This window comes from Barbus barbus (genome assembly GCF_936440315.1).
Source record: "Barbus barbus genome assembly, chromosome: 11".
In the NCBI taxonomy this organism is placed as follows: Eukaryota; Metazoa; Chordata; class Actinopteri; order Cypriniformes; family Cyprinidae; genus Barbus; species Barbus barbus.
In genome coordinates this window covers 9,994,295-10,009,685 of record NC_136739.1, presented here as the reverse complement: position 1 = coordinate 10,009,685, position 15,391 = coordinate 9,994,295, and the positions used below count along the sequence as shown (strand labels likewise).

General features: G+C 44.2%; 1 protein-coding gene across 3 annotated transcripts in view; it reads left to right on the top strand.

Annotated features, from left to right (window-relative positions):
* The first annotated feature begins 14,583 nt into the window (after positions 1-14,583).
* Positions 14,584-15,391, top strand: part of LOC306877133 (E3 ubiquitin-protein ligase ubr3) — an 85,553-nt gene continuing 84,745 nt past the window's right edge. For all 3 annotated transcript variants that reach the window (XR_013784869.1, XM_079428667.1, XM_079428666.1), the window contains exon 1: positions 14,584-15,063. Coding sequence is in view for 2 of the 3 variants with exons in the window: in XM_079428667.1 (XP_079284793.1) it covers positions 14,633-15,063 (431 nt within the window). In the remaining variant the exon portion in view is untranslated. The remainder of the gene's footprint in view (positions 15,064-15,391) is intronic.

The window sequence follows — 15,391 nt, the reverse complement described above, 5'->3', positions numbered from 1 at the left end:
AAACAAGGATTTGTGTTGCATTTTCTGAAAGAAAGGGCCTGATCTTCCTAATGTTTGTATAAAGCAAATCTGCAGGACTGGGCAGTTTTACCAATGTGGTCTGAGAAATTCAGCTTATCATCAATTACAACTCCAAAGTTTCTAGCTGTTTTTGAAGGAATTATGGTTGATGAGCCTAATTGGATAGTGAAATTGTGATGAAGTGATGGGTTTGTTGAAACCACAAGCAGTTCTGTCTTAGCCAGGCTGAGTTGAAGGTGATGGTCCGTCATCCAACAAGAAATGTCTGTTAGACATGCTGAGATGCGTGCAGCTATTGTCGGATCACCAGGATGGAATGAGAGGTAGAGTTGAGTGTCATCAGCATAGCAGTGATATGAAAAGCCATGTTTCTGAATGACAGAACCTAGTGATGCCATGTAGAAAGAAAAGAGAAGTGATCCAAGAACTGAGCCCTGAGGCACCTCAATAGCTAAATGTTACGACTTGGACACCTCACCTCTCCAAGATACCTTGAAGGACATATCTGAGACTTAAGACTCAAACCACTGGAGTACGGTTTCTGAGATGACATTTTTCAATAGGGTTGACGAGAGGATCTGTATCAAAAGCAGTGGACAAATCCAGCAAGATAAGTATAGAAGATTTGGAAGCCGCTCTTGCCAGTCTTAGCGATTCAACAACTGAGAACAAGGCAGTCTCGGTCGAATGTCCACTTCTGAAGCCAGATTCGTTTCTGTCCAGGAGGTTTTTCTTTGTGAGAAAGGCAGAGACTTGGTTGAACACAACTCGTTCAAGTGTTTTTGCAATGAAAGGTAGAAGGGAAACCAGTCTGTTGTTCTCTAAAAGAGTTGGGTTAAGAGTGGGTTTCTTAAAGGGTCACTCCACCCCAAAATGAAAATTGTCATTAATCACTTACCCCTATGTTGTTTCAAACCCGTAAAAGCTTTGTAAAGACTGTCCCATTGATTACCAAGTAAATAACATTGTCAAGGCCCAGAAAAGTATGAAATACATTGTCAAAATAGTCCATCTGCCATCAGTGGTTCAACCGTAATGTTATGAAGCTACTAGAATATATTTAGTACACAAAGAAAACAAAAATAATGACTTTATTCAACAATTCGTCTCTTCCGCGTCTGGGCTTTGACAGTGTTATTTACTTGACAGTCAATGGGACAGTCATAAGCCTCTCGGTTTTCATCCAAAATATCTTAAAACCCCTTAAGTGTCACTGGCCCACCGGTGGGCCCAAAGCCATTACATATTTAAAACCGTAATATTCTATACTAAACCTAAACTAATCTTGGCAAACTATGTATCATTGGAAACCTTAGAGATTGTATTTTTCATATTTGACCACTGTTTTATATTTAATATTATGTAGTGACAGTAATTCATTAATTTGTGACAAGAAAAGTTTGCAAAAAAAAAAAAAAACACCAAGAAGTTGGCTTTTGTTACAAAAAGTTGATACATACACATACAATCACGAAAGTATTTTTATTTTTTTTTGGCTGCCAATAATTCAGACAAAACATATTTTCTAGTTTTTATCTAAAACTTTAAGAATAAATTGAATATGTATATTTGTATATGATTGATGTTGCAAGTATTCAGTAAAAAATGTAATGCATGTCAAGTTCATGTATGATCATACATGAAATAAACTTTTTTTTGTGAAGTTTCTGTAACAACAGTCTAGTAGCTATGTTTGATTAAGATTTCTGATTAGAAAGAGCCCATCCTCATAACTTTATGCAGTAATGAACAGGGGAGATATTCAGATAAGTCTCAGTAAGCAGCCAGAGCTGTTTCTAAGGCCAATGTGTTTTCAGTAGTAGTTGTTTTATTGTATATGGTCATATTAAATTGTTTATGTCATATTTATGGTTTAAAAAAAATAATTTACAACCTATCTAGAATGTTTTATTGCTGTTTGAATAAAACAAAAATTGTAAATCAAATCAGTCGTCCATTACAAATCATACAAGGAGCATGACTAGTACCTAGTGGACATTGTTGGTATAGCGACAAAAAATAACACAGAAACCTCATTTTTTGTGATATCAATGTCAAATTTGGAACACAACTTCTTTAGACTGAAGGCTTTTCATTTGACATGAAATTAAATTGGTGGTGAATTACAAACCAGTCTGACTTTATTTCTTTCATACAAAACTTCTTATTGAGAATTAACAGAGGTTTAGATGTTAATGTTCTATAGAAAATAAGAGTTTGAATTCACCGCTGTTAAGATAAGTGTTTGCTTTAGTTGGGCTTCTGCCCCTTGACTTGCTCTTCTCTCGCTGGTATAACTGTATGTTTCTAAGGCACATTTGTTATAGCAATAATCGCCAGTGAAAAATCAGATCAGGTAAACCTGGTTACTTATTGTTGATGAGTTAGTCATCATATAGTAGCCTGATCACATCATGAGTATTGTCTCTGAATATGTTAGCTTTTAATGTTGCTTTTTTTGCAGCAGTCTTTTGATGTTATGACAGCGAGGAATTCACTTTTTTAAATCATTATATAATGATTATAAGGGTTACAAAAACCCAACTAAAGCAAACACTTAACTCCACAATGGTGACTTTAAACCAACATGTCAATGTCATGTCACTGTGTGACAATTATCTATACTTTGTTTACAATGAGAGAATTCGCAAGAGTGCTGAATTCAGTCAGTGAGCATGGCTTTGAACAAAACACCAGTGTTTCAGTGATGACTCATCTGAACGCCTCTGATTGGCCGTTGCATTCATAATCTCAAGGGAATTGTGTTTGATTGGTTATAATGTGCAACGCTGTGAAAACATGTCAAAAGAAATATGATGCAGAATGACATCGTGACTGCGTGATTTGTGCCCCCCCTAGAAATTTAAATGCCCCCCCGACGGAGGTGACCTGGCACCGGCTCTGCTAGGGACCATGCCGCCATTTTCCTAACACCGGAATACAAACAAAGGCTCGTTCAGGAACCTCCGGTGCAGAGAGTAGTGATGCGCTGGTCCTCCCACTCAGAGGCTATGCTGCAGGCGGCTCTTGATGACGTCGACTGGGACATGTTCTGGGCGAGTTCTTCTGACGTCAGCGAGTTCACGGATGTTGCATTGAGCTTTGTAAACATGCTAACCGAGCAAGCTACAGAAACAATAACTATAAGGACATTCTCCAACCAGAAACCGTGGGTGGACAGAACAATCCGTGCTGCGGTTAACACACGCACTGCCACTTACAATGAGGCTCTTCTGACCGGGAATATGAGCGAGTACAAAGCATTGTGCTATGCTCTCCGACGCGCAGTAAGAGCCGCTAAACACAGATACAGAGAGGGAACTGAGTCTCATTTCCAGCTCAATGACTCCTGACGCATGTGGCAGGGACTGAGGACCATCTGTGCCTTTGGAAACAAATCCTCCGCGGAGGTGAGAGCAGATCCGTTGCTGGCCAACGAGTTAAACATCTTCTACGGCCGCTTCAATTGCAACAGCGGCGGCGCGTCTCTGCCGACCAGCGCGTCAGGAAGCAGCAGGCAGAGCAGCGCTGATCCTGTAATCACCGTGTCGGAGGATGGGGTTCGGAGGGCGCTAAAGAAAGTGAACGTCCGGAAAGCAGCCGGACCTGATGGGATAACTGGCCGTGTTCTGAGGTCCTGCGCCGATCAGCTTGCTGGTTTGTTCGCGTCTATCTTTAATGAGTCCCTTGCTACCTCCGTGGTTCCCACCTTATTCAAAAAATCTGTCATTATCCCTGTGCCTAAGAACAAAAACCCTCTTGTCTGAATAACTATCACCCAGTTGCCCTCACATCTATAGTCATGAAGGTTTTTGAGAGACTTGTAAAGAGCCACATCTGCTCCTCCATACCTAATACTCTGGACCCTCTTCAGTTTGCCTATCGCCCAAACAGATCTACGGACGATGCCATCTCTCACGTCCTCCACTCTTCCCTCACACACTTGGACAGCAACAATGGGAATTATGTAAGGCTGCTATTCATTGACTATAGCTCAGCTTTCAACACTCATCAAGCTGGCTTCTAAACTCACAGACCTCGGCCTAAACTCCTCACTCTGTGACTGGATTCAATACTTCCTCACCTGCAGACCTCAAGTGGTGAAAGTTGGCCAGTTCACCTCAAACTCCATCACCCTGAATGTAGGAGCCCCACAGGGCTGTGTCCTGAGTCCCCTGCTCTACTCTCTCTATACGCATGACTGCATGTCCTCTCACAGCTCCACGTCTATTGTCAAATTCGCTGATGATACTGTGGTTCTGGGCCTCATCTCCAACAACGATGAGACCGCATACTTGGATGAGGTAGAGAGACTCACATCATGGTGCCAGGACAACTGTCTCTCTCTGAATGTGAGCAAAACTAAAGAGCTGATCACTGACTTTAGGAAGAGACAGAGCAGCCCTACACTCCTCTAATGATCAGTGGGACCCCTGTGGAGAGGGTGAGTAACTTCAAGTACCTCGGTGTAAACATCTCCGAGAACCTGACTTGGACTACACACATCCAAACACAGGTTAAGAAAGCCAGGCAAAGACTGTACCATCTGCGACAGCTGAGGAAATTCAGGGTCTCACCAGCAATCCTGAAAACTTTCTATTCAGGGACCATAGAAAGTGTATTGACTCAGTGCATCTCAGTGTGGTATGGAAACAACTCAAATCAGGACTGCAAAGCACTACAGAGAGTTGTGCGCTTAGCTGAGCGCATCTCAGGGTCTGCTCTCCCCTCTATGCAGGACATCTACCTCAAACGTTGCAAAAGTAGAGCTGTTAAAATCATCAAGGGCTCAAATCACCCTGGTAACCATCTATTCACTTTGCTTCCATCTGGTAAGCGCTTCCGTAGCCTGATGGCAAAGACTGAGAGACTTAGAAGGAGCTTCTTCCCCCAGGCCATCAGGCTCCTAAACTCTAACTCTGTGTCATAATATCACATGACTCCATGTAAATATCACCATATCAATAAGCTATTCATAATTTTTTCTACCTCATATTGCTGCTATTTAAATACCCTGTACAACTTTTTGCACATTCTTTTTGCACATTCCTCTTTATTACTATCTAAGTCAAGAACATACTGACTTGCACATTTATATTTTTTATCTTTTTTTATTTTATTATTTTATTTTTTCTACTTTTCTTTTTCTTAATATTTGTATACTTTATAATTGCACTGTCCTTGGAGCGGACCTGACCTACATTTCACTGCTGGTTATACTCTGTATAATTGTGTATGTGACAAATACAAATCTTGAATCTTGAAGGCCAGACAAGAAGAGGTTGGTAGCCAAAGTTACCAAACAGACAGAGATAGCATACTGGTGGATCTGGATAACATGGAACCAGTGGTGGCAGAGCCAACATGGTGCAGGGCTAAGAACAGGTGAGCCTGTTGCAATAACCCAAGTCCAGTTCTCTTTCTCTTATCTGGCACACTTGGTTTAGTTTATGGAGCTGCTTCCTAGTAAGCTGGTGATCTGAATCAGGTGTGTTAAATAAAAAGACATACAAAATGAGCAGAGCAGTGGGTCCCGATGACTGAAGATGAGAACCACTGCCCTGTTGTATCTTGCATGCTGTTTTATCAATAGTGTTGTTATACTTAATTTTTTCTCATGCCCAAGATGTCGTTTCGATCTTTATTCTCTAACTCAAAATGTAAATTTAAAGCATTTTCTCGCAGTCTAGATTTGTGTTGTCTAAATGGCTTAGTCTGTGCATTTTTCTTCTTAGGCCTTGCTCCTATCCAAGCACTCATGGAAAGATCCCTCTTCTCTAGTGAATTTTTGAGGAACAAATGATTTAGCACTTGGATTTTCTATGAATAGGAGTGTATTCCTCTTTGAATACTCTAATGTGACACATTGACACACTCTAATTCAGTTTATCAATTTGAAACTCAAATTAAGTTGTTCTTTTCTTTTCCTAATCTTCCGTTTATGCTTGTTCTTTAATAGTTCTTGTGCAGTGACATCAGCCTCAGCTGATGGATGATGATGATACAAAATTGCACTTGTGAGACATTTTCCTTTCTGTTCAGAAGACCTTAATTTCTGGTATAAGCTTTTTTTATTCTATTTACATTTGTTTTTCGTTCATTTCAAAGCCTTTCAATTTTATTAATCTTTGCAGTGAATGTAGTTCTCTATCGATACTTCACTCGTACTGTGTCTCTATGAGAAAACTCCTCCGATGACTGAAGCCTTTTCAGTAACGCAGTGTAGCTGCAGGGCCGTTGGTTCGTGCAGTGAATTAAAAACTAACCAATGGTGACGAAGGGCGGGCCATCTGGCTATATAAGCAGGCATATCGCCATAGGATCCTCAGATTTCTTCTCCTTCAGCGACGATGATGATCTTCGCTGATCTACGAGACTTGAAGCATTTGCCATACAAACGCCTCGCAGCGGATCAAGACTTCTCTCTGCTCGGCTGACTTCGCCACTTCTTGCAGTCACCTAGACTTGACTAGAGTGGTCTCCTCCAGAAGAACCCACTTGTAGCTGCCTGGATGAGTGGTTCTTGCCAGGGCGCAATCAGGCCCCTCATCAACGAGCTTCACCACTCTTCCCGGAGGTTCATGATGAACTCACCAGGTCATGGCGCAACCCTTACTTGGCCCGCCTACGTGCTGATGGCCCGGAAGAGAAAGGGTACGACAAGATGCCTTCCCTAGACGAGTCTGTGGCCGGGCATGGCTATTGGTTGGAAGGCAAAGGTTGCCCAACCGTCCAATCCTTCTGCCCTTGCTGGACGGGCCTAATTGTCTGCTGGACAATCGGCATCGGCACTTCATTTTATGACAGTCCTAAAGGTCTATCAGGACAAACTCCTTCAGAGCATGGACGAGTCTGGCCTGGACCCTGCAGCTTTCAAAGAACTGCGCGGCATGACCAACCAGGCCCTAAGTGCCACCAAGACAACGGCTCAGGCGATAGACAGGTCCATGGCTCTAGTGGTGCTAGAGTGCCATTTATGGCTGACGCTGACGGAGATCAAGGATGCGGACAAGGCCCCGTTCCTGGCCTCTCCGGTCTCCCCTACTCTTCTTTCCGAAGCGCTCCAGCTCTACGGCTGCTTATACTTATATATTGATAACTAGATTGTGTTTTTCCAAGGAGCGCCTGTCGATAGCGGTGTGAAATGCTGATATAGCTGCAACATAAACCTTAAGCGTGGAGAGAATACTGCCGTTGTCCATTTGTTGTTGCAAAAAATCCAGAATGTCAGACACAGCGCAGTTTTCCAGGTCTCGACCATTCGATTCACACCATCTCTCAAACACTGCCCATTTACAGGCGTACAGGCGTCTAGTAGAAGTGGCTTGCGCCTCCGTAATCGTGTCCACCACACAGCGAGACAACGAGCCCCGGTTTATTGTTTCCCGCACACCATCCACACGTGAAGTTTCCACCATTGGGGATTGGGGTGCCATACCGTCCGCCTGAGACAGTAAATCCCGCCTCAGTTGGATCAGCCACGGGGGAGCCATTGGTATTTACAACATTGATTTTGTGCAGCACTTGTGACAAAATCTTAAGTGGGGGGAACGCATGCAGACGGGCATTCGGCCACGGCATCGTGAGTGCGTCCCCGCCTAGTGGAGAGCGTGACAGAGAGAAGAACAGAGGGCAATGAGTGTTCTCCTCCGTCGCGAACAAATCCACCTCCGCTTTTCCGAACCGTTCCCATATCATCCTCACTGTCCTGGGATTCAGTCTCCATTCTCAGAGAGGAATCCCGTCCCTCGATAGCATATCCACGCCGCTGTTCAGGCAGCCCGGAACATGCTCTGCTCAACGGAGAGCAGATGGTGATCGGCCCACAGCAAAAGGCATGCTGCCTGTCTGTAAAGGGCTCCCGAGTGTACTCCGCCCTGGCGGTTTATGTACGATACCACCGACATGTTGTCCGTGCAAATCAACAAGTGATGCCCCCGGACTTGTATGATGAAACTCCGAAGAGCTAAGAATACCGCCCTCAGCTTAGGGGTGGGCGATATGGGAAAAATATCATATCACAATTTTTTTATCACGATTCACGATTCTTTGTCATGTTAGTTTTACTATTTTGGTTTTACAAGTTGTCTGAACATTACAGCCAAACTAGAAAGACAAAGATGCATGGCAGATATTTAGGCCAAAGTGGACGAAGATAAAAAATATTTGTCATTATTTTATCTTTCTTATTAAAAAATAAGAACAAAGATACACATTACAAATGCACATAATATACAAATAAAACAAACAGTGCTTTATTTTCAGGTACAATAGGTTTATTTATCAGAGCATTCAATGAAATTGAATGAACAAATATAATAATAAAACACAACATAGACTGATTCCTAAAGCAACTGTATTAAAGTTTTTCAGTCAAGAATAATGAGTGATTTATCTCTTTGTGTTTTGTTGTTTTGTTAACGTTAAATGACTAGTTCCCCCCAAAATAAATATTCTGTCATCTGTCTGTCAATTCTGTCATAATGTTTTATTTTTATACCATCATTTACTCAAAAGTTGTTTTAAACCTGAATGAGTTTCTTTCTTCTGCTGAACATAAATGCTATTTTGAAGAAGGTGGAAAACCAAACAGTTGCTGGTCCTCAGTGACTTCCATAGGATTTTTCTTTCCTACTATCAAAGTCAATGTGTACCAGCAACTGTTTGGTTACCCTCATTCTTCAAAATATCTTCTTTTGGGTTCAACACAAGAAATTAATAGAGGTTTGGGACAACATGTGAGTGAGTAAATAATGACATAAATTAAATTTTAGGGTGAACTATCCGTTTAATGACAGTCGACAGCACGTTTAGTGTTCTGTCTCTTTAAGAGCTGCACGCATCTAATATACAGGCACACATCTGTTTCTCTCTTAACTATTTACTGTTATTTTAGACATAACCAACTCAGTCTGTATGTAAACCTTGTGTGTTTTGACAGTATTAGCGCAAAAGATAAGTTAGTTGAGTAATCAGGCGCTGTTAGACAGGATTTTTAGTGTGCGTGCTTCAGGTGTATGCGCTCAGAAAAAGCGCACGTCAGACCAGCGCGCGAATTAAACATTAAACCAGCAAGGTTTGTGTGCAAATAATGTACTTTTGCTATCGCGAATAAGTGCAGTGTCCTGTCAGAGTAACTCTACTGCTGTATGTCGTGTTGTACAGTATATAGAGACGGAGACCAGAACTGTATTTGACATAATGTGCGCTGTAGCACGATACTACGATATTTCTCAAAAGCAGATCGTGGAGACATTTTTATCGTCCACGATCAAAAATCGTCATATCGCACACCCCTACCTCAGCTCGAGGCAATTTATGTGCCACGTTCTCTCCGACTCCGTCCTGTAGCTTGAGGCCGGTACACCGTCGCAATGAGCTCCCCAGCCCGTCGTCGACGCGTCCGTCATGACCACTTTCCGCCGCATGACCAAACCCATCTGGACGCCGCGCTGGTACAGGTCGGGGTTCCGCCATGGTTTCAGCGCGTTCAAGCACCTGCAAGTGACCACAACGTGGGCGCGGGCACGGCCCGTTTTCCACGCCCTCCTCGGCACCTGTGCTTTCAGCCATATCTGGAGGGGGTGCATATACAGCAGCCCAAGGTGACAAACCGTCGCTACCGCCCCCATCCGCCCCAAGAGCCTCTGATATTCCTTCAGGGCCATGGGTCGGTCTAATCTGAATGCATTCATAGCGGAAATCAAGATCGAGTCCAACTGCACCCCCAGATACATGATTGACTGGCTGGGGCGTAACACACTTTTTTGTTTGTTCACACAGAGACCTAGGCTCTCTAGGTGAAGTAATAGAGCGTGTTTGTGGCTGTTGAGCACATCCTCCGAATGGGCCAACACCAACCAATCGTCCAAATAATTTAATATGCGTATACCGCTCACTCTCAGAGGGGAAAGCGCCACATCCACACATTTCGTAAAAGTACGTGGTGCCAGTGCTAGCCCTAAAGGTATCACCGTGAATTGATACGCCGTGCCTTCGAACGCAAATCTCAGAAAGTGCCTGTGACGAGGGGCAATCTGGAAATGAAGATACGCGTCCTTTAGGTCCACCGAGATAAACCAATCCCTGGGCCAAATCTGCACGAGTATCTGCTTCAGCATTGTCATCTTGAAAGTGCGTTTGTATAATGCACGGTTGATGGGTCTCAGGTCTAGGATTGGAAGGAGACCACCATATTTCTTTGGAACGACAAAGTACCGGCTGTAAAACCCACTCTCTCTCGCTCGATGGGACCACTTCTATCGCGCGTTTTGCGAGGAGATTGATGATTTCTTGCCTCAGCACCGGCTTGTTGTGTGCCGTAACTGTCGACATGACCACGCCTTTGAACCGGGGTGGTCTGTGCCGAAACTATTAACTCAGCCTACTGCTGAATGTGTGGGCGACACGGACATGCGTATGTGCGAAGTGTCGAGAGCGAGCCGCGGCTGCGGGGGTACAACACCTGCCACAAGGGTGTGAACATCGCCAGAGACACGGGGAAGCTGCCAGTCCGGCTCTATTAACTGTTTCATGGCCGAGCGTGAATCCGCTATTGCTGGAGGAGGAGAAAAAGGCTCTTTTTGTGAGGGTGTCACAGACTTTATTGCATTCTGAACATACACAACACAAACATTCTCGTAATCGCCTGCAACCGCCAAGGGGACTTCGTGAGAACATCTCGGGCGCTTTGCAGCGGGCCTGCCACTCGGTGCTCTCCTCCTCTGTATTGCTCCATCAGGAACGAGGCTTCTGCTCCAATGGAGGAGTTCCCCTGCCGGGACGGCCACCCGTCTTGAAGCCGTAACGGCCCTTTTCTCTTGGCGCCCTCTGCCACGGAGTTTTAGCGCGAACAGCAGACTCTGGGTTTGGCGCCGATGAAGCAGAAGCAGAGGGGGGCCGGCTAGAAGAAGATGAGGATCTACTCATCTTCTTCTAGCCCAATGGCACTCAAATGGTTCAGGTCATACTTAGAAGGGAGAGGTTATTATGTGAGTATAAGAGAGCATAAGTCTAAGTGGACGGCCATGACATGTGGAGTCCCACAAGGCTCAATTCTTGCACCGCTCTTGTTTAACCTGTATATGCTCCCACTAAGTCAGATAATGAGGAAGAACCAAATTGCCTATCACAGCTATGCTGATGATATCCAGATTTACCTAGCCTTATCTCCAAATGACTACAGCCCCATTGACTCCCTCTGCCAATGCATTGATGAAATAAACAGTTGGATGTGCCAGAACTTTCTTCAGTTAAACAAGGAGAAAACTGAAATCATTGCATTTGGAAACAAAGATGAAGTTCTCAAGGTGAATGCATACCTTGACTCTAGGGGTCAAACAACTAAAAATCAAGTCAGAAATCTTGGGGTGATTCTGGAGACAGACCTTAGTTTCAGTAGTCATGTCAAAGCAATAACTAAATCAGCATACTATCATCTCAAAAATATTGCAAGAATTAGATGTTTTGTTTCCAATCAAGACTTGGAGAAACTTGTTCATGCCTTTATCACCAGCAGGGTGGATTACTGTAATGGTCTCCTCACCGGCCTTCCCAAGAAGACCATTAGACAACTGCAGCTCATCCAGAACGCTGCTTCCAGGATTCTGACTAGAACCAGAAAATCTGAGCATATCACACCAGTCCTCAGGTCCTTATACTGGCTTCCAGTTACATTTAGGATTGATTTTAAAGTACTTTTACTCGTTTATAAGTCACTCAATGGCCTAGGACCTAAATATATTGCTGATATGCTCACTGAATATAAACCAAACAGACCACTCAGATCATTAGGATCGAGTCAGTTAGAAATACCAAGGGTTCACACAAAACAAGGGGAGTCTGCGTTTAGCTATTATGCGGCCCGCAGTTGGAACCAGCTTCCAGAAGAGATCAGATGTGCTAAAACATTAGCCACATTTAAATCAAGACTCAAAACTCATCTGTTTAACTGTGCATTTGTTGAATGAGCACTGTGCTATATGTCCGAACTGACTGCAATACATTTTATGTATAATCATTTTCTTTAAATTTATTTTAAATCATTTTCTATATCATTTTAAAATTCCTTGTTTTTATTATTTTTATTTCCATGTTTTTATTGATTTTAATGTCTATTTCACTTTCTTTTATGTAAAGCACTTTGAATTACCACTGTGTATGAAATGTGCTATATAAATAAACTTGCCTTGCCTTGCCTTGCCTACTCTGTGCTGGAGGCTGACCCGCAGCCCGGCGCAGTAGGAAGTGACTCATTGCCCTGGAGCGTTTCTGTGCCTCTGAGAAGCGCTCTGCAATAGCCTCCACCGCGTCTCCGCGTTGGGCGGATGGAGATACAGGAGCACTGAGCAGCACCCTCCTGTCCGCGTCCTTAAGCTCAGTGAGTGTCAGCCACAGATGTCGGTGGAGCACCGCCATGTAGCCCATGCTCCGGCCGATCGCCTGGGCCGTCTTCTTTGTAGCTTCCGTCAAAATCCGTCGCCGCACAAAGATCTTTAAACGCCTTGGGATCCGCCCCACCCTCGTCCAGGGATTTCAGGAGCTGTGCCTGAAAAATTTGGAGTACTGCCATCATGTGGAGCGCCGAGACCGCTTCCCCCGAGGCGGCATACGCTTTGTCCGTGACATGTGCGGTCAAACGGCAGGGTCTTGATGGCAGCGTTGCTCTTAGTCGGTTCGTCAGTGGACTCGCACTCTAGGCCGAGATCGCTCACGGCCTTGGTGAGAATCCTAACGAGCTCATCCTGGAACACGGCGTGTCCCTCCACTTCAGAGCGCTTCAGAGTGTGGGCCCAGTCGTCCCCCTCCGCATCGAACGAGATAATCTCCGAAGCGCCGTTGAAACGTTGAAGACTCTCTTCCGCGAAGCACTCCGGAAACGGGGGGGGGGGGGGGGGGGGTGAATTGCGCCTTTCTGCACGCTCGCCCACGTGAGGCTCATTGGCGGCAGTGGGACGTTGCCAAGGGAAATCACCGAGGGCGACGCTTCTCCGGGCCCGAAGAACTCCTCGCAGTTCGGGCAGCCCGACCCGTTGAGTGCTGCATCCAAATGGGCGAGACCCAGGCACAGGATGCAGAACTCGTGAGTGTCCGGGGCCTCGATGGGTCCCGAAAGTAGTGTGCAAACTTTGGACATGCTGGAACGCCGAGAGGGAAATCCGTCTTCTTGCGTCTTCTCCACAGCTGTCTTCAGTAGGATGTGTGAAAGAGGAAGATTCTGAGCTTATGCTGCCAAAACAGCGCATTATATAGCGGCGGGGCCCCGCCCCTATTAGCCATCTTGGCTGGCATTGGTCAGTGAGAGTTGCAACTTCACTGGCGTTGTGCAGTAAGATTTCAGGTAGGTTAGTAAGGGAGGGAGTCCCCCAAGGTGTTTACGCCATGTCGAGAGACCACTCTCAAGAGAGAACTGTACACTAAAAAGTATAATCGTTTTAAACTCTTAATTACAATTAGTAGTCCCATTCATCTAAATTGACATTTGACCCAGTAATTTTGCTAAAATCATTATATGACGCCAGCAATCTCAAACAGCTGATTGGTCAGTCTTTACCAGTGCTGCGAAAAATAACAGGTACCACGTCACAGTGAATTCAAAATATGCAGTGGAAAGTTAAATAACATTTTTGGTGCAACTGGAAATTTCAAATATTTTGTTCTTAAAATGTTAACTTCATCCTTATAGAAATATTGGAATTTTAATTTTTTATTTGAAGAAAAAGGATATAATTCCTTAACAAAGACATTCCAGATACTGGGATAAAACATCTGCTAGCTGAGTGAAATGTAAATGTAGCCTAATTTCTTTTTTATTGCAATAATAAAAATAACAAAGATTACAGTACGTACAAGACAGAAAATACACTAAAAACATACAAAGAACTGTCAATAATACACAAATTATGACTTAATAGTTAACAGAAGTAATATAACATAACAATTCTTATGAAATAGACAGAAAGGAGTAAAGAGAGAGGGAGAAGGTGAGAGGGCACACAAAGATACAAGTATATTAATAAAGAATATTAAATATGACAGGTTCTAGATGTTTTTATAGCTTTCTTGTTTATTTTTTATATTTACATTTATTATCACAATTAGAAGATCTGTCATATGTCATTTCATCTCAGAAATGATTTTGTTTCCCCACTGTTTCTTGTGATTAATATTATATACATTACAACTTATATTATAGTATATATAGGCCCTATATTATAACTTTTTCAGCCTGCTGTCAGCTCTGACCCAGTTCAGATTACTTGGTAATTGTGATTTCACATAACATATCCATGAGCATTAACCATAGCCTATTTATAGTCAAACATAAATAACTAAAGATTTAACAAGAGACGATGCAATTATATTTAAATACAACTTCAGTTATTGTTTGAAGATGGTAAAATGGGGTTTACATTTAGTTTATTTACATTTATGGACATAAAAGTCTCCAATAAAGTAAATGTCCTAATCCGCAAACCTCTGCTTCTTTTTCAGTCTCACGCCACTCTCGCGAGACGCGCAAGAGAGCCGTAGCAACAACTTCTCGCGAGAAGCGCCGCGATCACAGCAACAAGACAACCAAAATAAAGTGAGCACAACAAACCCGTAGCGCATGATGGCGGCGTCGCTGCTGCGCCGGGACAAGAAATCCACCGCCGCACATCTGAAGGCAGACCTCAAGAGGAGCGACAACAGCTCAGGGCTGCGGCAACTGCAGGAGCTGCTGGATAGCGTGCTAAACGCGGAGCGGGGCTCGGACCCGGAGGCTCTGGAGTGGTGTAAATGGCTGCTGGCTGGGGGCGACGGCTTCGACGACTTCTGCCGGACCGTCCGGTCCTACGATAACGCCACCCTCTGCGGACTGGTGTGGACTGCCAACTTCGTGGCGTACCGCTGCCGGACTTGCGGCATCTCGCCGTGCATGTCGTTATGCGCAGAGTGCTTCAATAACGGCGATCACACGGGCCACGATTTTAACATGTTCCGGAGTCAGGCCGGCGGGGCCTGTGACTGCGGGGACGGGAACGTGATGAGAGAGAGCGGGTTAGTAGACACTCACAGACTGACAGGGGCTGTTTCTCAAACCGTCGACAGTGAGCTGTTACCTGGACAGCGTTTAGGCGCCTCCCGAGCCAGCCGCAGATTTGGGCGTCATAGCATAGGCGATTAGGTGCAGCCAAAATCAGCAGCCTTTCTGCAGATCATAATGTGAAACCCTGCGAGTTGCCTATCTCGACATTGTTGTTATTGAGCATCATAACACAAGCATATCGCAAATGTGACCCTGGACCACAAAACCAGTCATAAGGGTTAATTTTTGGAAATTGAGGTTTATAAATCATCTCAAAATATAAATAAGCTTTTAGTTGAT